We start from the raw sequence: 22047 nt of genomic DNA, 5'->3' as shown, positions 1-22047 counted from the left end.
GACTATAGGTAATCTAAGAGAAAAAGTTAAAGACTAAAATTCATAATTATAAAATTTATATTCCTAGACCACATGGTTCTTATGATAACAACACCAAAAACAATCATGATTACAGGTTACATGCAATCCTTACAGCCAAATGTATTTCAGAATACATGAATTTCCCAGATTTTAGAATGATAGAGTGTATATACTATATATAATATAATATCTCCACTGAGGCCTTGGCGCAGCATCCTGAAATCAAACCATTAATCTTTCTGTTTGAGTGAAACATATGAATACTCACAATAAACAGGATGAAAACAACAAATAACTTCATGTCAATTCAGGTCAGGTCAGATTTGCCAATAAAAAGTTACTCTTCCTTTCTTTTTAGTTTTCAGAGATTTGAGAATAAGTAATTATAAATAAGAATGTGCACCTGTATAATTTGTTTCTCTCTGGAAAAACTTTGATTAGCGTTAGGCCACTCCAATCTATATATCTAGAGAAAAATGGAAATCCACAAGGAAATCCACATGAGCAAAAGCAAATAAACATTATTATTAAGAGTATAAATCTTGGTAATGACAAGGACATGCTATAAAATCAGGACAAAGACATCTATGAGGAATTTCCAAAACCAGAGGTAGCAATAGAAGGAGATTTGAAATTTTTGAAAAAATAAACAATGGTAGAGCATCAACTCATTTATTTTTTTCACTTTACATTAGAATCTTCCAGCAAGTGTCATATTTCCATAGATACGCAATGAAACTGAGGGCCACGAGTACCATCAGCTACCTATTCTACATTAAATAATGTTGATACTACTATACTTCCATGCCAATGGAAAGTTACATTTATAGTTGTGTTATATGAATTTTGTAGAAGAATATGAATTCATTATGATCAAGCTACATACGACATTCATATTAAAATGGAAGATTTCTCCGTAACATCCATAAACATCATTTTATCATGAATTATCTAATAATATCTTCTAAATCTATTACCTAGTATCACAAACTATAAATAATTGCTCAAATCATTAAGTTAATAGAGCAGTAAAATAATACACAACAAACCAAATCGAATCAAAATTGCACAACGGGTGATGAATAATGAAACAATTGATTTCTCACATCACAGATTATATGAATTATTTTCTTAATATCACTTGGGTAATTTATATGGATTAATTATTATGTCAAGAGCTAGTGGAGTCATGATGATTAATCTGCTATCTTCTGTCATGAAAAGGCTCCCTTCCTACCTAAGGCAAAGGTACAAAAGAAAATAAGGTGTTTGATCAAAATCCACTACTTTTTATTAGTTGAGAGTTATTCTACCTTCTATTGAAAATGCATTCTGATTATACTGATAATTATCAGAGTAAAGAATAACTTCTACCAACTTCCTTTTGAAGAATTTCCAAGCAACAGTTACTGCTGACATTACAATAACATTCACCTATCCTTTTGAGTTAAAGATCTCCAGTCCACAGAGGAAAAATAAAAGCACAAAATCCAGGGTTACAGCTAACCTGTATTATTTTATTTAACACTACATCATACTTAGTGTTTTCTATGTGCTCAGCACTATTCTAATTGCTTCACAAATATTAACTCATTTACTTCTCATAACAATTCTATACAGTAGGTATTATTGTGTGTTTCATTTTATCAGTGAACACACTGAAGCATACAGGGGTCAACTGTCTTGCCCACAGTTACATAGCTAGTAAATGGCAGAGCTCGGACTCAAGCCCACATGTGCCAACGCAGCATCAGTGCTCCTAGCAGCTGTACCTATATTGTCATTTCTCTGTATGAATCTCAGTTTTAAAACTAATGGATACAATGATTATACTCATTTTCTCAAAACAGTAACCTAGAAAGTAGAAAAAGATTATACATCCACAAACCTAAACTTTTTAAAAGAAGCAGGAAAAGCTAAAATGAAACTTCTGTAAGAAAAAAAGTTCAGTATGAACTAAAAAAAGCATATGAAATTACATTGGAAGAAACACTTTGTTTCCCTAAAGCAAGTGCTGTGGGGTATTTTAAAGCATTACAGGGAAACACAATGGATTATTTGCCTTAATATCTCCATTAATATCTCTTGGGAGATCCCTTACTAGCTGAACATCAAAGATTATTTTTGAAATGTTCTTTGCAATGAAATTAAATAATACAATTTGATTGTTTTTAGCAAGAAGAATATCTCTGGGAAGTACGTTTATAGACTATATATATACACATACATATATACATATACATATATATATGTGTATGTATATATATATATGTATATATATATAAAGAGTTTGCATTAAAGCACCAAAAAAATGTGAAAAGTTTACAGCTTTACCTTTATTCTAGCTTACTCTTGATGTACAAAAACAGCTAACCTGTAACTAATAGCTAAGTGAGAAGTACCTCCGACTCCCCTATTTGCTTCACACATGTACCCTCACTGCTCATCACAGAGGCTAGGTGTACACAACCTCACATATCCATCACATAGACATAAAACATGCATTTGTCCAATTCCTACTTGATGTAGAATTGGTCTGTCATGTACCAACTTATTGCTGACCATGGAGGATCTCTAGAACATGAACATTTCAAGACCAGTAGGGAATTAGCCTTGAAAACGTAAGCTACACCCACCTTCTGAGATTTTCCTGGAGTAAGATGAGGACCCCTAATACCCCCAAAATAAACTCAGCTTCCTGGTTTGGGGAACAAAGGTAAATAAAGTTCATCATAATATTTATCCTGTGTTCTAAATTTTTTTCTACTGTGGTATAATATATATAGCATGAAACTTACCAGTTGTATCATTCAGTGCATTAAGTACATTCACAATGCTTTGTAAACATCACCACAATCTAGTTCAGAACTTTTTCATCCCAAACAGAAACTCCTTGCCCATTGAACACTAAATCCCCATCTCCTCCTCCCCATTCCCTGGTAAGCTCTGTTCTACTTTCTGTCTCTATGAATTTGTCTACTCTAGGTACCTCATATATAGTGGAATTTTATACCATATTTGTCCTTTTGTGTCTGGTTCATTTAATTAGCCTGCTTTCAAGGTTCATCCATGTTGTAGCATGTGTCAGAATTTTATTCCTTTATACAGACTGAATACTGTTGCATTGTATGTCTGTATCACATTGCATTTATCCATTCATCTGTTGGTGGACACCTGAGTTGTTTCCACCTTTTGGCTATTGTGAATAATGTTGCTATAAACATTGTCGTACAACCATCAGTTTGAGTCCTTGTTTTCAATTCTTTTGGGTATATACCCAGGAGTGAAATTGCTGGGTCATACGGCAATTCTATATTTAACTTTTTGAGGAACTAGCAAACTTTTCCATAGCAGCCACATCATTTCACATTCTGAGATAGTGAGTGCAATGCATGAGGATTCCAACTTCTCAGTATTCTCACCGACACTTAACTATTTTGCATCTGGGGGATAATAGCCATCCTAGTGAGTGTGGATCATTCCATTGTCTTAACTTTGATTTGGGCTAGGGGTTGCGGGAAGCTCTAGTTTCAAGACCCACCTCTGCCATAGCTAGCAATGTGGATTTGGAGAAGTCATTTAACCTCTTTGGGCCTCAGTTTTCAGTTTTCTCATCTGTGAAAAGAGTCCAGTAGTTTCTTCCATGCCTAGCTCACAGAGTATAAAGCCAATGAAATAGTGCACAAGGGTGAAATATTATTTACATGTTATGAACATCAGCCTCACAAGGCAAGACCATCCTTGTTCTGAGATAGATGTTTCAAGCTATCACAGCCTGGGGCCATAATGGTACCATGTATTTAACTCAATTGTAAAGTATAGTACACATTTGAAAGAGCATAAAACATAAATGTCCAGCTTAATGAATATGATAAAGTGATTACTTGTATAACTGCTACCCAGGTTAAATAACTGAATATTCCTAGCACCCCAGATCCCTGTATATTTCAGCACCCTCCCTTCTTCCCAATATCTTCCCCATTTTTTTATAGAGTGTTCATTTTTTTTCTTAGAAGTTTGTAGGAGTTCTTTTTTGACCTAAGAATCTTATATAGGTTATAAATGGGTTGCAAATGCCTTCTTCCATTCACTGACTTGCTTTTTCACCCTCTTAACAGGATCTTCTATGGAATAGATATTCTTAACTTTAATATAGTAAAATTCATCTTTTCATTTATGATCTGCACTTTTTGACCCTATTTTTTATAATCTTTGCATCCCTCAAAGTCATGAAAATATTCTCCTGCATTATCTTCTGTAATATTTAGTTTTGCCTTTCACATCTGTGTAGTCAAATCATTGGAGATGATTTTTGCATATGGTGTGGGTAAAATGAAGTTTCTTTATTTTTAATTATTATTTAGAAACCCAATTGTCTCAGCACCATTTTTTAAAACAAATTTCTTTTTCCCATTTGTCATAAATCAAATGTACCTCCTTTTCCCATAAATCAAGTCTCTATATACGCCTAGGTCTACTTAGGACTTTTCTGAATGGTTTCATTGGTCTGTCTGTCCTTTTGACAATATTACACTGTCTTAAATTACTTTAACTTATTCTAAGTCCTAGTACACTACAGTTAATAAACCCTACCATTTTATTTTTCTATTTCAAACGTGTCTTATCTATTCTTGGCCCTTTGTTTTTCTGTATAAATGTTAGAACAAGCTTTGGTCAAAGACTGTGCCTCCCCCAAAAAATTTGTTGAGATTTATACTATGATTACATTGCATTTAGAGATGTTCAGAACTATTTAAGAGCTGACACTTGATGATACTGATCCAATGATGTTACATTTTGCTACATAAAAGTCTTGCACATTTTTGTTACATTTATTACTAAGTATTAACTATTCTTTGATGCAATTGAAAATGATATCATACCTAAAATTTCATATTCTTGCTGTTTGCTGTTGATATAGGAAAAATATAATTGATTTTCTTATCTTGACTTTGATTTCATTAAACTTGTTAAATTTACTTAATAATTTATCTGTAGATTTATTTAGATTTCTACGAACACCATCACATCCATCAGTAAAGAGTTTCAGTTTAGTGCCTTTTTTTTCTTTTGCTTGCCTTATTGAACCAACTAGGACCACTACTACAATGTTAAATAGAAGTAGTAATAACAGGCAATCTTGTCTTGTTCCTCATCTCAGAAGGAAAGCCTTCAACATTTCATCATTAGGTATGTTTGTTATAGGTTTTGTGTAGTTATTCTTTATTAGATTAAGGAATTTCCCTTTTGTTTCTAGCTTGCTAAACATTTTTTAAAAACATGAACATATATATTCAGTGTATATTTATCTGTATCTTTTGAAATGATCTTTTATTCTATTAAAATCACATTGATCGGGCGCCTGGGTGGCTCAAAGGGCGCCTGGGTGGCTCAGTTGGTTAAGCGACTGCCTTCGGCTCAGGTCATGATCCTGGAGTCTCCGGATCGAGTCCCGCATCGGGCTCCCTGCTCAGCGGGGAGTCTGCTTCTCCCTCTGACCCTCCCCCCTCTCATGTGCTCTCTCTCGCTCTCTCATTCTCTCTCTCAAATAAATAAATAAAATCTTTAAAAAAAAAAAAAACACATTGATCACTTTTAATGTTATTTCACCCTTAAATTGATGCAGTAAACAGAAGTTGGTCACAATACATTATCCAATTTAAAGTTCCTGGGTTTATTTTGCTGGTATTTTATTTAAGACTTTTGCATCTATGTTCAGGAATAACAATGAACTTTCACTATCCTTTGACATATCTTGGTTATTAGGTTTTAGTATCAAAGGTATGGGAGCTTCATTAAACAAGGTGGAGAATGTCCCCTCCTTTTCTGTTGTCTGGATGGGTTTAATAGAATTGAATAGTGAAGACCTGTGAATCTGGAATTATCTTTGTGAGAAGGTTTTTAATTAGTGATTCAATTTCTTCAATAGTTAAGACTATTTAGTATTTTCTATATAGGACTTTCTAACAAGAAATTTTGTCATTTTTGGTAATACGTGTTTTTCCAGGAATTTGTTAACTTAATCTAAATTACCAAATTTATCAGCATGAAATTGTTCATATTTTCTTATAAAATTTTCAATGTTTGTAGGATCTGTAGTGATGTCTCTATCTTTGTTCTTTTTTTAAAATTTTATTTTATCGTGTTATGTTAGTCACCATACAATACATCATTAGTTTTTGATGTGGTGATCCACGCTTCATTGTTTTCATATAATACCCAGTGCTCCATGCAGTACGTGCCCTACTTAATACCCATCACCAGGCTAACCCTATCTTTGTTCTTGATGTCAACTATTTCCTTTCATATTCTTGATCAGTCTCACCAGTTGTTTATCAGTTTTCTTAGTCTTTTCAGAAACACATTTTTGGCCATGTTGATCTTCTTTATTCTGTTTGCTTCATTATATTATTAATTTCTACTGTCATTTTTATTTCCTTTCTCTATATTCTTTGGGTTTATTTTAATGTCATTTTGTCACTTTTCAAAATGGTTGCTGATGTCATTTAATTTTTGCTTTTCCTCTTGACTAATATGTTCATGTAAGTCTACAAATATGTCTACAATAATGATTTGTCTACATACTACAATTTTTTGTTTGTAATATTTGTGTTATCATCCAGTTCAAAATATTTTCTTATGTCCATTATGATTTCTTAGATTCATGAGGTAATTAAAAGTATATTTTTTTATCCTTCCAAAGTATGGATATTCCAATTATAATTTTTGCTTTTGTTTTCTAGCTTAGTGGCATGGGGTCAGAAAAAAAACCTCTGTATGATTTAAGTCTTCTGAAATTGGTTGAAATATGTTTTATTATTATACTATATGATAGACTTTTGTAAAAGTTCCTGGTGTGCTTGGTATTTTATATTCCAAGATTATTGGATTCACTTCTATATATGATAGTTAGGTCTGTTAGTTATGTTGTTAAAATGTCCTATATCTTTAATTTAACAAAATACATATATATATATATATATATATATATGTATTTTGATATATATATGTATAATACACATATATATGTATTATGATATACATATGTATAATACATATATATGTGTATATATATGTATCACAATACATACATATATATCAAAATCTCCATCTATGGTTGTAGATTTGCCTATTTTTCCTTGTAATTCTGTTAACTTTAGCCTTGCAAAACACTGGGAACACTGTTACTCCTAGGAATCTAGGATATTCACCAACATCCCCATCTTTGGCAGGCCTTGAACTCCTACTTTTTCCCTTAGGCCCATGAGTCTATCAGAAGTATTATTCAGTATAACAAGCTCTCACTAAGTACCTGATTAACACTCTGATGTCTTCAAACAAGGTTTTGATATTTTGTCTAGCTTTTCTAGTTGTCATTAAAGGGAGGATTTGTCCAAAAACCCAGTGCTCTATTACCAAAGGCAGAAGTTTGAACTCAGTGATTTTTAAAAATGTTTTTAACCATGAAACCCCTTGTGAAATGAGCTTATATGGAAGTTCAGTACATGAAATATAGAAACACAGAGATGTTGATGATACAAAGTATTTGGAGATCCCAAAGCTTCCCAAGTAAGTATAGTTAAAGTATTGAGCTGGTCCCAAGAACTCTAGTTTCATATATATATCATATATATATCTGGGTTTATTTATCAGTTTTACTTGCTTAGTTATGAGTCTACCTCTGAGAAATGGCTTTCCACTTGGTATGCCTATTAAGTTATTATTTTTCTAAGACTTCAAGATTCAAGGCTACTCTGTTCCATGGAATGGGTGGCATGTACACCTTAAAGCCTCTTCAGAAAGATCATGCAGATCTTTGGTCAAGATAAATATGGTCCATAAACCTGACTGATGTTATCTCTATTTTCTTCTCTTTTAATTTTATAGATAAATTACCTAAATATATATCTCCTCATAAAATATTTAGGTATACCTCATATATTATTTATATTAGGCATATATATTAATTTATAAATATTAATTTATACTTTATTAGGTATACTTCATAAATGAAATTTATCTATCTATTAATAAATAACAAATAAAGCGACTTCTACATGTAAAGTAAAAAGCTATAGGTTCCTAATTGATAAGGGAAAGAAAATATGGCCAGTTTTCATGTTTTTAAATTAATGTGACATTGACTTGGGTTTCAATAGCTAGATATTTATTTCTCTCTCCTCCTTGTGTTTCCAAGTAGAAGAATTTCCACCAAATTTCTGGCCTTTTACCAGAAGTGAGTTATCTGATTTTCAGGTTTAAAAGAAGGAACCAAGTATGCTTGGCTCAGTCCCTTTCTCTTGTTGGATCAGCCTATCTGCAGAAAGGATGCATTCTTACTAGCTCACTAGCCAACACTAACAGAACTAGACTTTATGGGGTAGTGTTAGTGGAAGGTTTGGTTTGATCTAGCTCTGCCCATGATTGGATCAGTACATTTAATTCTAGAATTCAATTTTAGAGAACTCACTTGGCTCAAATCTACACCATTGTCCCTCAATGTGGCTTTACTCAGTAATGAAGCTACATCCTGATGATCATCTGTCTGATTCCTACATCTCTCTCTCAAATGGTTATGAACTTGGGCAGGAATAAAGGGTGTGTTTTACTAACCCCTCTTCCCCCAGAATGCTTATAATCATCATACTGGGGTTATACTGAGCATTTATCAGAAGTCCAGAACTCAAGATTCCAGAGTAGGAATATCTCTTCTGACCACCAGAAAAGGAAGAGAATAAAAAGGCCTGACACAATTGTAAGGTGTAACTTCTTCCTCCAGAGTGACCTCAGTCTATTTTGCCCACCTACAAAAGTTACAAGAGCCCTCAACAGAAAATGTGTTACAAAATCTATAATCACAAGAGTAACATTGAAGAGTTTGAAACCATCCTTCCTAGACTGGAACTTAAGATTTTCCTGGTCATGCTCCCAGAGTATCACTCCTTAAAGTGAAACCACTTAATTTATATGCTGTAAGGTCTTAATGATGACCATCATTCTTTTAAATTATATGAAAATATTAATGAAAGTAATGTAAGTTTTATTTCAATAATTTGCTTCAGTCAAACCATTAAACTGTAGAATATTGCTTTGATATTTACATATTTCAAATATTAATGGCTAGCTTTACCTCTATCATTGTTGTGATCACTCAGCTTCTATTTGCAGGGGGAGAGTTAAAATATGTTAAAGGTACGACAATAATATAATGTCAGAATCCAAAACAAACAAAGATTAAAAATACATCTTTCGGGTGCCTGGATGGCTCAGTCGTTAAGCGTCTGCCTTTGGCTCAGGTCATGGTCCCAGGGTCCTGGGATCAAGCCCTGCATCGAGCTCCCTGCTCAGCGGGAAGCCTGCTTCTCCCTCTCCCTCTCCCCCTGCTTGTGTTCCCTCTCTGCTGTGTCTCTCTCTGTCAAATAAATAAATAAAATCTTTAAAAAAAAATACATCTTTCAACACTTTTTGTGAAATATACTCCAAGCCATTCTGCTGGTGCAGATCAGTTTTGTAAAAAGTTAGCTTTATTATATACTTCCTATGATCTCTTTAAGAAACAGATCAATCTGTAGGTGTTTCAAAAGACAGTCCCAGCTATGGGGGTTATTTTTCCTCATTGCCTATTCAGGGTTAGTTGAATACTATCATCATTTGACTATCACTTAGTTTTTCAAAGTCACGATTTATTCTCTTCTATTCAGAGTAGTACTGCAACTTATACATACTAAAAATAAAGTCACATGTTCATCTTTAATTCTATTGGGCACTATGATTGGACAGAGAAATGCTAAAATGTACTATTTTTTCAATCTGCATATTTTTGCAGCTTAAAAACAATATTCTTTTTCATGATTTGGAAAACCACCTATTTTAACTGGACAGTATTTATTAAAATTCAATTTTTAAATGGAACTTAACAAAATTCACCTCCCATAGATGCATGTCATGATGAAAGGGGTAAAGATTAAACTAAAGGCATCTTCTCAACTTATCAGGCTGAAGGATAAATTTGAAATCTCCCTATTGGTGAAAAAAGTCAAGTTTATGACCATTTTTGGATGCTTTTACTCGGCATTTGAAAGCAAAATTATATAAACCAAATAATCTCATTTCCAAGTAGGTTATTTCTGTCACCTTCAGGTTTGTGGTTGCTGTCCTTGTTTGGTCCTTTAAAGGTAAAGATGGTGCAAATTAAAAGTCTTTTGTAGATAACAGCATGTATGAATTTTCGGTCTTTAGCTTTTTCTCTAACTATATGTAAATAAAAAGAGACTTTCAATTTCAAATTGCACCGTGGCATTACTTTATATAAAACTCACAGGGTGTAGAAATGTAAACAAGTACCTGGAATTACCCCAATCAGTACCAATGCCTGAGAGTGATCCTCTTGAGTCAGTTGCATATTTGTAAACCACTAGCAGGCACTGTTTACAAAGTTCAACCAAGCGCTGGCAACATTGGAGCTGCAAAGGAGTCACCACCTCCGGGCTTTTACTGAAAATACTCTCCCAAGAGGATCTGTTGGCATGGAAACAGACATGACCTCATGTGGCTGTTAAAAGTGACAACCAGCTTTATCACTTACCTAGCAGCAAACCAATAAGGAAAAGTAGAAATGGCCTCAGACATTTGAAGTGACTGCAGATGGTTGAAAGGTATAAAACAAATATATATTTGAAAATTCATCTTTATATTAAAAAACACAACACAGAATTCATATACTATTTGTCTTTAAAGACTTTACTGATGCCAACTGTGGGTAGCTATCAGGATGGTTTCCCAACACCTCCTAAAAAATTGAGTTACTCTATATTAAAGTGTATGTAAAATACTGAGCTTATTTCTCAAAAGTTAGATATTCTAAAACTTTAGGTTTCCTTGAAAGCTACCTTTACCTTTACATTAATAATGATCCCACAAAAGAATTTAAAATTTACTTCAATTTAATTTGTGGCCTCTCTGGATTAGGAGAATTTAAGTGAATCCCTTGATTATGACCACTCCTCTCAAAACACTTAGAAATGTAATTATGTCCATGATATTCCTAGAGCACAGGTTCTATATTCTAGAAGTCATGTTATCTCAGCGAGTACTGCCTGACTATAATCACAAAGGTAGTATCCTGCCTCCTTAAGTGCACTCAGCTTATACCAAAGCACACAGTAGTACACACTTTCTTGGTAAACTTCAAGTGTGTGTGTGTGTGTGTGTGTGTGTGTGTGTGTGCATGCGCACAGGTAAACAAATACATATAAATGTACTTACAATTCCTAAATTTACCATAACAATCCAAATCAGGAAACACCTCACCACCACCCACCACCAGAAAGAGACAGAGACAGAGACAGAGAGAGACTTATTTCCTTAGTATAAATGAAACTTTTCAAGTCTCAAGGGGAAAGTTTTGTTTGAGACTTGGTAATGGTTCAAGTCTCATTTTACATAAGCCGATTCACTTAACCCTTAGAGAAAGAAAAGAGTAGATTTTCAGAAAGAAAAAAATATTAAGGAAAATATTTTTCTGACAAAATGTACTTCCCAATGGGAAATTCAAAGACTCCATTTTCAATCTTCTGTGGATATTTGATATCTTTGGAATTTTTAAAAATGTTTTAGAAACTCAGAAAGGTATTTTTTAAGTAGAAAGGCTACTGTTTATTTTTTCAGGAGAAACGTGGTCCTAAACAGATAGCATGTCACCTGTGAATGACAGGTTTTCTTAAAAGGAGTAAGATTCAAATGAGTAGACTGAAAGGAATAAATTTTCTTCCATATTCTGAGATGTTCGGGACTAAATATAATATTTTTATTATTTTTAAAAAGTTATTTTCATTTAAGAAACAGTAATATGCTAATTAAATTAACTCTAAAAATAAATTTTAATACTAAATATAAGAAAAACTGGCTATAATACATATGTGTTTGCATATATCCATATATACTTATGCATGTGTGTATGTATAACCAACTTAATTTGATCAAGAAAAATACTGGAGAATACCAATTAGGGCATGTGTTTATAATTAGTATTTCCTAATTTCAAAGCCCTACATGTTTAGGCCCAGAGAAATAAAAATTTCATATAAATACAAATACATACAGGAAAACATCCTGTGTTACGACTGTCTGCTTAGCACTTTCCTCTCCACTGAAATTCTGAACACTGCTACATCCTCTCCTCTCAATTTGGATATATTTTTATTTTGATCCTTTGGAGCCATTTGATTAGATCCACTATCAAGTTACACACATCATGGTAATTTTTCTTTTTCTGATTTGGAGTATAGAGGTAAGAAAAGAACAAATAAAATGGAAGAAAGATAAAAGAGCTTCTATCACACTCTAATTTGATGTAACATGCTGAATACTATGTAAGTTATAATCTGACCAGCTTTGGCTTCTCATTCTCTCATTCTTCCTTAAATATTTAAAATAAATATATGGACCAAAGTCCTTTACCAATTTTTGGTGTGTATGTTCACCACCTCTAGCCAAAGACCACATTCTACTCTATTAATTCATATTTAAGTGTCAGCACACCAGAACTCCTCATAAAGAAAAAAAGAAATGAACTGTTCAGTTTAACCAGGTTAACTTTTTCTGCACAAAGGAAACCCATCCTTCACACTGAGTGTATTAGGACCATGTCCCTCACCTCCTCTCCACCACCTGGCACAGCTGAGTGAATGTGCAACACCTCCATAACACTACAGCACCTCAGTCTTCAATACTAACACAAAAATTTTTAAGAAGGTGAAAGGATGTAGAAATAATTTACAATACTAGTGCCTTTATCAAAGAACTCAAGGTCTTATCTGACTTCTTTCTGAATCTAAATTCCAAAAAAAACAGAATTCAAAAAGAAAAATTAAGTGGTTAAGAAGTTCTGTTTGGTACTCCCTAATCCTCAGAGATGTTTAACAGGAAACAACTTTAAATGATACTTTTTAGTAATATAACAATAAGGTATAGAATTCTAAATACCTCTGGCAACAAAGGGGAGTTGTTATTAATGAAATCCAGAGACTCGAAAAGCCTTGCATTATCCAGCAATCCAATATTTTTCACCAACTTTCTCATCGAAACATTTAATAAAGCAGTTATCTAAAAAGTAAAACTGTTTCATTTCTTTCTCCTTCTCTGGTAGACGTCTGAACGGATGACTGAGTGGACCAAAGTTAAGTAGCAGAAAGGAGAAAGGAAAGTAAAAACAAAACAAAGCAAAACAAAACCAACAAAAACTGGACTATACCAACTGGATACACAGGAACAATGAGCTGGAAAGTACTAACAATAACATATTCAATTGAAAGTGATATGAGAACAGTAAGAGGTCATTTTTACTCTGTATGATGCATACATTTTTGAGTGGGATAGTAAGCCTAGAAGTGGACTGCTTAGAATATTCCTTACCATTTCTTCTTGCCCAAAGATTCTAGAAGAAAAGCTTTTCCATGAGAAACTTCCACTGGAAAATGCCTTTGGCTAAAGGGTCCAAACAGATTCTCTTCTTTGGGGTTCACATATCATAGTTTTGAGTGGAGAGAGGACTTTTCCAAACAATATATTTCTTCTCCCATTTACCCCCTGCTTCCTCCTCTTTGTTTTACCTGGAAAACTATTCTTCCTCTTCCTACAAGTCTCAGCTGAAATGTTACGTCCTTTGGCCACATTTCCTGAGCTCTCAGGCCTGAGTTTGAATCCCATAGCACCTAAGCTTCCTATATCCCAGTAAAACATGGAGGATAATTTTATTCATGAAAATTCCAAGAGCTGTTCTCCTGCAGAGAACACATTCAGAATGTAGAGCATCATGTGATAACAAGAAAAGTTTCCATGTGATAACAAGGGTCACTGAGCATGGGCTTCAGCAGCCTGAAAGAACAAGAAAGGGGGATAAGGGTGTATTCTATTTGATGTATTAGTAAAACCCCTGGGCCAACTCTAGGGAAACATACCACAAAGATCTACAATATTCTTTGATGTTTCTGGATGTGGACAGGGAGTGGTTTATTTAGTTTTGTTATTGGGGTGTTGACAGGCAGAGGCAAGAATCAAGGTGGCCCAGAGTTATTTGGATTATATTTTTCCAAGATTTTACACCTAACTGTGAAAGACAGTTGTGCTTTTTATTAAAATCATTCCTTTAGAAGTGAGTTAAGGGTAGATTTTTACCTTGACTACTAGGCTGTTAGACCAAAGGTTAAAGGAGTATTCATTGACTAGACATGATTCAAAGGATTAATAGACCTATTCTGGGTCCAAACTGGGAATCAAACACACACAACACTCTGTGACTTAATTAAATTGAGGAAGCCTAAGAAACCCATTTGTAAGACTACAAAATAAAATCCAGTGTTAAACTCTTCTCTACAGACCACCAAGGTTTTAAAGAAATGGATGGAGAGTGGAGGTCAAATTGGACTCAAAGCTACTCCTGCTCTATTTGCCCAGGTGCAAGGGGGCTGGGGATTTGGCTAAGGCTATGGGACTTAAATCAAGCAAGCCTGTCAACCACTGGGAATGCTGCTTTGAGGGGAGTCAATAAAGCATACAGTTAAGAGCTTGGGCTCTTGAGTCAGACAACCTGGGTTTAAATCCCGGCTCACCTAGTTACTATAAGAACTTGGGCAAATTATGTTCTCTCTATGCTTTGATTTCTTCATCTGTACAATGAGAATAATAACAATAATAATTTACTCAAAATATTAAAGTGGCAATTATAAGAATATTTAATATGTATAGTAGTATCAGGCATTTAGTAAGTCAAATGCTATTAACTCTCATTATCAATACTAGTAGTAATAGATACCACCAGAGAAATTTAAGGGGAGTATTGTTCAAGGAACAAGGGTAAAAGATTCTGAATCAAGTAGAATATATTACCAAAATAATTCAGGGAAGAGGAGTCCCAGAGGCAAAGAAGAACCACTTTATGGGCATCTTTGGGGTCTGGAGTTGGAGTTTACCTCATGGACTCAAAATTACCAGCACCAATTTCAGTAGCAGACTATCTTACTGCTTTCCCTGCTGAAGAATAACTAGCATTCTAACTGATGTGGAGAACAAAGGCAGAAGGAAATGTAGATAAAATTAAATTTCCTTATAACCTGCAGCCCATTGACAAATACTTGAGGCAAGCAGAGTGTGACCTTCCTCCAGGAACTCCCAACTGTCTTAACATTAATGCTTTGCTAGAGGGAAAAACAACCTTAGCTTGACAATAGCTAGGTCTCCAGGATCCTGAGTCTTCTTTAGCATATGAAAATCCTTTTGGATTTTCCCCCAGCTCCATAGTATATAACTAACTGCTCCTCACAATACCAGGGCAGCCTTTCTGCCCATGGGCCCTGTCCCCATGCTTTAATAAAACCATCTTTATACAGAGAAGACATCTCAAGTATTCTTTCTTGGCTGTTGACTCTGAACCCCAACATTTCCATATCACAACCAATGGACCAACAAACAGAAACAAAATTCCAGTTATGAGTCTAGATTTAGAGAAATTCTACAGAGAACCATCAACTAATGGGCCATAGAATATAGTTCAAATGTTCCACTTAAGTCTCTGTAGAAAATAATTTATAGCCAAGATTACTCTCAGATTTTACTACAACCCAGAGCACCTTATAAATTCTTCCTGTTTTTAAATGTTTACTGAGGGGACGCCTGGGTGGCTCAGTCAGTTAAGCATCTGCCTTTGGCTCAGGTCATGATCCCGGGGTCCTGGGATCGAGCCCCATGTCGGGCTCCTTGCTCAGCAGGGAGCCTGCTTCTCCCTCTCCCTCTGCTGCTCCCCCTGCTTACACTCTCTGTCAAATAAATAAATAAAATCTTTAAAAAAAAGAAAGAAAAAGAAAGAAAGAAAGAAAGGAAGGAAAAAAGAAAGAAAGAAAGAAAGTAAATGGCTACTGAGGAACATGATAGTGGTGAGAATAAGTCTGAAAATGGTATGAATAAATTGGTACTAGAGGACTAGAATATTTAAATGGAGGACATTTGGAGATCATTTGGAGTATTGAGAGAGATTAGAGAAATAAGAAAGAACCAGCATGTTAGAGTGTTGTGTCTCTAGCTAAGAAGTCTGGACTTTAATGATAAATGAGGGAAATCACTATAGATTTTAGGAAATGACCCTGACAGTAGGATAGATATGGGAAACAAAAAACTAGAGACAAAAATGTCTAGAAATCTATTAATTTTACCTAGCCCTTCTACCAAAAGGTTCCTCCTATCTGAAATCCTATAATACTTTATCTAGGTCTCTTTTATATAATCAATATTTTTATATATATATATCTTATTTTATCTACTAGAAGCAGCAGAATTGATTGGTTCACACCACAAACTCTGGGGCCAGTCTCCCTGAGTCCAAATCCCAGTTGCACTAGGTCATTAGTGCCTATCTATGCCTCAGTTTCCTCACCTACAAAATGGAGATAAAACATAGAACTTGCTTCAAAGTGTTGTTATGAGGATTAAATCACTCAATATACATAAAGTGCTTAGAACAACGCCTGGCACATAGTAAGTAGTATAGCTTTAGCTATTATCATATTTAAGAGTCTTGCGGGCAGGATCTGTGTCAAAATCAACTTTGTCTCTCCAAAAGTATTTAAAACAGTAGAAAGTACTGGGTACTAAGAGCAATGAAAAAGAATCTAAAGTAGCCACAGTGGGAATATGACAGAAAAACTAACAGGATTTAGCAAACCACTGAATACAGACTGGGAAGAAGAAAGATACAGATGACCCTGACATATCAAACCTGCATGACTGGGAGAATAACAATGGGATTAAGGGAAGGCCAGAAAGGAAGCTATTTCTGAATGAAAGGGAGGTGCCTAATGTTTGGTTTTAACTATCTTAAGGCTAAAGTGACAATGAGTCACAACAGCTTTGGCAGGATTGAAATTTTGGAGAAGAGCAGAAGTGTAGCCATATTTTGGAAGTCTGTTACATGAAGGCAAGAGCAGAAGAACCTTAAAGATATTGATTTGTAATGGAGATTTTTCATTAAGACTACCTTGGCACTGGGGGGGGCGGGGGGCAGGGAGAGTTCCAAGATGGCGGAGTAGTAGGGGGACCCTGAACTTACCTTGTCCTTTGAATACAACTAGATCAACCTTTAACTATTTTGTGCAACTAGGATCAAAGGAGTATGGAAACAACCTGCAGAGTTGAAGCCAGAGAATTTGGCAGAGGCAAGTTTCAGAGCCCTGTATTGGGGGATTGGGAAGCAGCACAGCTGGAAGAGGAGGAAGCCCAGTTGGAGGAGCAAAGTCAGGAAGAGGGAGAAAGTTGGAAAGATTGCAGCGGTTTGTAACCTCACAATAAGCGGTGATGGGTGGGTTGCTCAGGAAGGGATTGCTCCCCTTCCTGGAGGGCATTTGGAGGAGCATATTTGTCCTTTCCAGAGACAAAGAACAGCTGGGATGCCATTGAGTGGAGCTCAGCATCAGCGTCAGAGGGGCACACAGAGGGCAGAAAACCTCTTAACTTTTTGGTGTGAACCACAATAGGCTTAAACCTCTGTGTGGCGCCAATCAACCCCTTTGCTAGGACTGACAGAGCGAAGTGCAGACTGGAGCAGATGGCGGGTAACATGACCGCTACTTTTTGCTGTCTGCCACAATAGATTCAAGCCTCTGCAATGGCTTTTCTGGGAGAAAGGGGAGTAGGGGACTGAGTCAAGTGCGGATGGCTGATAACCTGGCTCCAGCTTTTCACTGAGCATTGCAATAAACTCTAGCCTCTGACTGCCCACTGTGTGATGGCTTTTAAGGAACGGGTCGGTGCTGGGCACACCCTGAGCTTTCCCACTGAGCAGGCGCACACATTACTAGGCCCTTTAAAACTTGGGAGTTTTGAATCCCAGCCTCTGGCCAGAGATAAAATACAGGAGATCTGTGGCTCTGGGCATGCCAACGACCCAGGCACAGACAGATTAGGGCAGGGAACTGACAAGGGCCCAGGTCACAGGACATTTTGTAAGAGGGCCAGCTGAGCAGGAGCTGTTGGGAGTTCTGTTCCCCAGAGACAAAAGGGTGAGGTGACGCCATATTCTACTTCTTGCACCATCCCTCCCTCCTCGCACGCACCAGCACAGATTCCAGAGAGAAACACAGCGCCTCTAGTGGAGGCTGGAGTCCCCTACACTAAACCCCTCCCCTCTGACCTGGCAGGAGTATCTTTAGGAGAGCAAGTCAGCTTGTGAGCCAGCACAGCAGGCCTCTCCCTCAGAAGACCAACACAAACCCCTCCATCTACCAAGTCTACCAATTAAAGAAAGCTGAACAACATCAGCTTCCAGCTTAACTTCACAAACAAATCAAAGCATACCTACTTAAAGGAACAAACACTCCCCACTACAAGCAAGGAGGAACTATGTGGAGGAAGGACCAGTGGGAAAGAGCAGCCAAAACACAACAGCAGAGTGTACACAGCATACACCAGAATCACTCCCTGCACATGTTGTTGTTGTTGCTGTTGCTGTTTTTGCTGGGGTTTTTTTCTTTTTTCTTTTTTTCTTTCTCTTTCTTTCCTCCTTTCTTTTCTGGACAAAATGACTAGAAGGAGAAATTCACAGCAAAAGAAAGAGCCAGAGGTAGTACTCTGCCATAGATTTAATCAATACGGATATAAGTAAGATGTTGGAACTAGAATTCAAAACGATTATAAAGATACTGGCTGGCCTTGAAAAAAGCATAAAAGACACTAGAGAATCTCTTACTGCAGATAAAAGAACTAAAATCTAATCGGGCCAAAATTAAAAATGCTATTACTGAGATGCAGTAAAAAAACGGAGGCTCTAACTGCTGGGTAAATGAGGCAGAAGAGAGGGTCAGTGATTTAGAAGACAAAATGATGGAAAGTAACGAAGCTGAGAAAAAGAGAGAAAAACGACTACTGGATCATGAGGGGAGACTTTGAGAAATCAGTGATACCATAAAGCACAATAATACTCAAATAATAAGGGTGCCAGAAGATGAGGAAAGGGGGGCAGGTTTATTTGAACAAAGTATAGCTGAGAATTTCCCTAATCTGGGGAAGGAAACAAGCATTCAAGTCCAGGAGGCACAGAGAACCCCCATCAAAATCAATAAAAATAGGTCAATACCCCAACATATAATAGTGAAGCTTGAAAATTTCAGAGATAAAGAGAAAATCCTGAAAGCAGCTTGAGACAAAATGTCCTTAACCTGCAAGGGTAGAAACATAAGTCTGGCAGCAGACCTGTCCACAGAGACTTGGCAGGCCAGAAAGGATGGGTATGATATATTCAAGGCGCTATATGAGAAAAATATTTAGCCAAGAATACTTTATCCAGCAAGGCTGTCATTCAGATTGGAAGGAGAGATAAAGAGCTCCCAGGACAAACAGAAAATAAAGAATTTGTGATCACTAAACCAGCCCTGCAAGAAATACTAAAAGGGATCCTTTGATCGAAGAGAGCCCAAAACTAACAAAGACCAGAAAGGAACAGAGACAACCTACAGAAACAGTGACTTTACAGGTAATACAATGGCACCAAATTTATATCTTTCAATAATTCCTCTGAATGGAAATGGACGAAAAGCTCCAACTGAAAGACACAGGATATCAGATTGGATTAAAAAAAAAACAAGATCCATTGATATGCTGTCTACAAGAGACTCATTTTAGACCCAAAGTCACCCCCAGATTGAAAGTGAGGGGGTGGAGAACCATTTATCATGTTAATGGACATCAAAAGAAAGCTGACTTAGTAATCCTTATATCAGACAAATTAGATTTTAAACCAAAGACTGCAATAAGAAATGAAGAAAGACACTATATCATAATTAAAGGGTCTATCCAACAAGAAGATCTAACAATTGTAAATATTTATGCCCCTAACTTGGAGCAGCCAATTATATAAACCAACTAAAAACAAAATTAAAGAAACACATTGATAATAATACAATAATAGTAGGGGACTTTAACACCCCACTCACAGCAATGGACAGATCATCTAAGCAGAAGATCAACAAGGAAACAAGGGCTTTGAATGATACACTGAACCAGATAGACTTCACAGATATATTCAGAACATTCCATCCTAAAGCAACAGAATACACATTCTTCTCAAGTAGAGCACTTCTTACATTTTTCTTTAATTTCCTGGTTGACCCACTTACTCTTTAGTAGGATGTTCTTTAACCTCCATGTATTTGTGTTTCTTCCAAATTTTCTCTTGTGATTGAGTTCAAGTTTTAAAGCATCATGGTCTGAGAATATGCAGGGAATAATCCCAATCTTTTGGTACCAGTTGAGACCTGATTTGTGATGTAATACAATTCTCGAGTAGAGCATTCTACTAAAGAACATATGGGTCAACCAGGAAATTAAGAAAAATTTAAAAAATTCATGGAAGCAAATGAAAATGAAAACACAAAAGTTCAGAACCTTTGGGATGCAGCAAAGGCAGTCCCAGGAAGGAAGTATATAGCAATATAGGCCTTTCTCAAGAAACAAGATAAGTCTCAAATACACAAGGTAACATTACACCTAATGGAGTTGGAAAAAAGAACAGCAAATAAAGGCTAAACCCAGCAGGAGAAGATAAATAATAAAGATTAGTGCAGAAATCAATGAAATAGAAACCAAAAGAACAGTAGAACAGATCAATGAAACTGAGCCGGTTCTTTGAAAGAATTAATAAGATCGATAAACCCCTAGCCAGACTTATCAAAAAGAAAAGAGAAAGGACCCAAATTAATAAAATCATGAATGAAAAAGGAGAGATCACAACCAACACCAAAGAAATCCAAACAATTATACAAATATATTATGATCACCTATATGCAAACAAATTAGGCAATCTGGAAGAAATGGATGCAATCCTAGAAACATATAAACTACCAGAACTGAACCAGGAAGAAATAGAAAACCTGAACAGTCCCATAACCACCAAAGAAATTGAAGCAGTAATCAAAAATCTCCCAACAAATAAGAGTCCAGGGCAGGACGGCTTCCCAGGGGAATTCTACCAAACATTTAAAGAATTAATACCTATTCTTCTGAAGCTGTTTCAAAAAATAGAAATGGAAGGAAAACTTCCAAACTCATTCTATGTGGCCAGGATTACTTAGATCCCAAAATCAGACAAAGACCCCACCAAAAAGGAGAATTACAGACCAAAATCCCTGATGAACATGGATGCCAAAATTCTCACCAAGATACTAGCCAATAGGATCCAACAGTACATTAAAAGGATTATTTACCACAACCAAGTGGGATTTATTCCTGGGCTGCAAGGGTGGTTCAACATCCACAAATCAATCAATGTGATATACTACATTAATAAAAGAAAGGACAAGAACCATATGATCCTCTCAAAAGATGCAGAAAAAGCATTTGACAAAATACAGCATCCTTTCTTGATTAAAACTCTCCATAGTGTAGGGATAGAGAGAACATACCTCAATATCATAAAGGCCATACATGAAAAGCCCACAGCAAATATAATTCTTAATGGGAAAAACAGAGAACTATTCCCCTAGGGTCGGGAACACAAAAGGAATGTCCACTTTCACCACTGTTGTTCAACATAGTACTAGAAGTCCTAGCCTCAACAATCAGACAACAAAAAGAATATAAAAGGCATCCAAATAGGCAAAGAAGTCAAACTCTTACTCTTCACAGATGACATGATACTCTATGTGGAAAACCCAAAAGATTCCAACCCCAAAATTGATAGAACTCATACAGGAATTCAGCAAAGTCGCAGGATATAAAATCAATGCACAGAAATCAGTTGCATTCCTATACACTAACAATGAAACAGAAGAAAGAGAAATTAAGCAATTGATCCCATTTACAATTGCACCAAACACCATAAGATACCTAAGAATAAACCTAACCAAAGAGGTAAACGATTGGTACTCTGAAAGCTAAAGAACACTTATGAAAGAAATTGAAGAAGACACAAAGAAATGGAAAAATGGTCCATGCTCATGGAATGGCAGAACAAATATTTTGAAAATGTCTATGCTACCCAGAGCA

General features: G+C 35.8%; 1 protein-coding gene across 6 annotated transcripts in view; it reads right to left on the bottom strand.

Moving 5' to 3' along the window:
• Positions 1 to 22047, bottom strand: part of TTLL7 (tubulin tyrosine ligase like 7) — a 150541-nt gene that overhangs the window by 5234 nt on the left and 123260 nt on the right. For 3 of the 6 annotated variants that reach the window (XM_036089899.2, XM_036089900.2, XM_078072834.1), the window contains 2 exons: positions 10366 to 10539; positions 425 to 487 (listed from right to left, as the gene is read on the bottom strand). In XM_036089899.2, the coding sequence (XP_035945792.1) occupies positions 425 to 487; positions 10366 to 10539 (237 nt within the window). Of the gene's footprint in view, positions 1 to 424; positions 488 to 2657; positions 2720 to 9683; positions 10273 to 10365; positions 10540 to 22047 lie in introns of those variants that run through there. The other 3 variants (XM_078072836.1, XM_078072837.1, XM_078072835.1) reach the window with 3 other exon arrangements.

This window comes from Halichoerus grypus, chromosome 5, assembly GCF_964656455.1.
Source record: "Halichoerus grypus chromosome 5, mHalGry1.hap1.1, whole genome shotgun sequence".
Classification (NCBI taxonomy): Eukaryota; Metazoa; Chordata; class Mammalia; order Carnivora; family Phocidae; genus Halichoerus; species Halichoerus grypus.
This window is presented reverse-complemented; position numbering and strand designations above follow the sequence as displayed.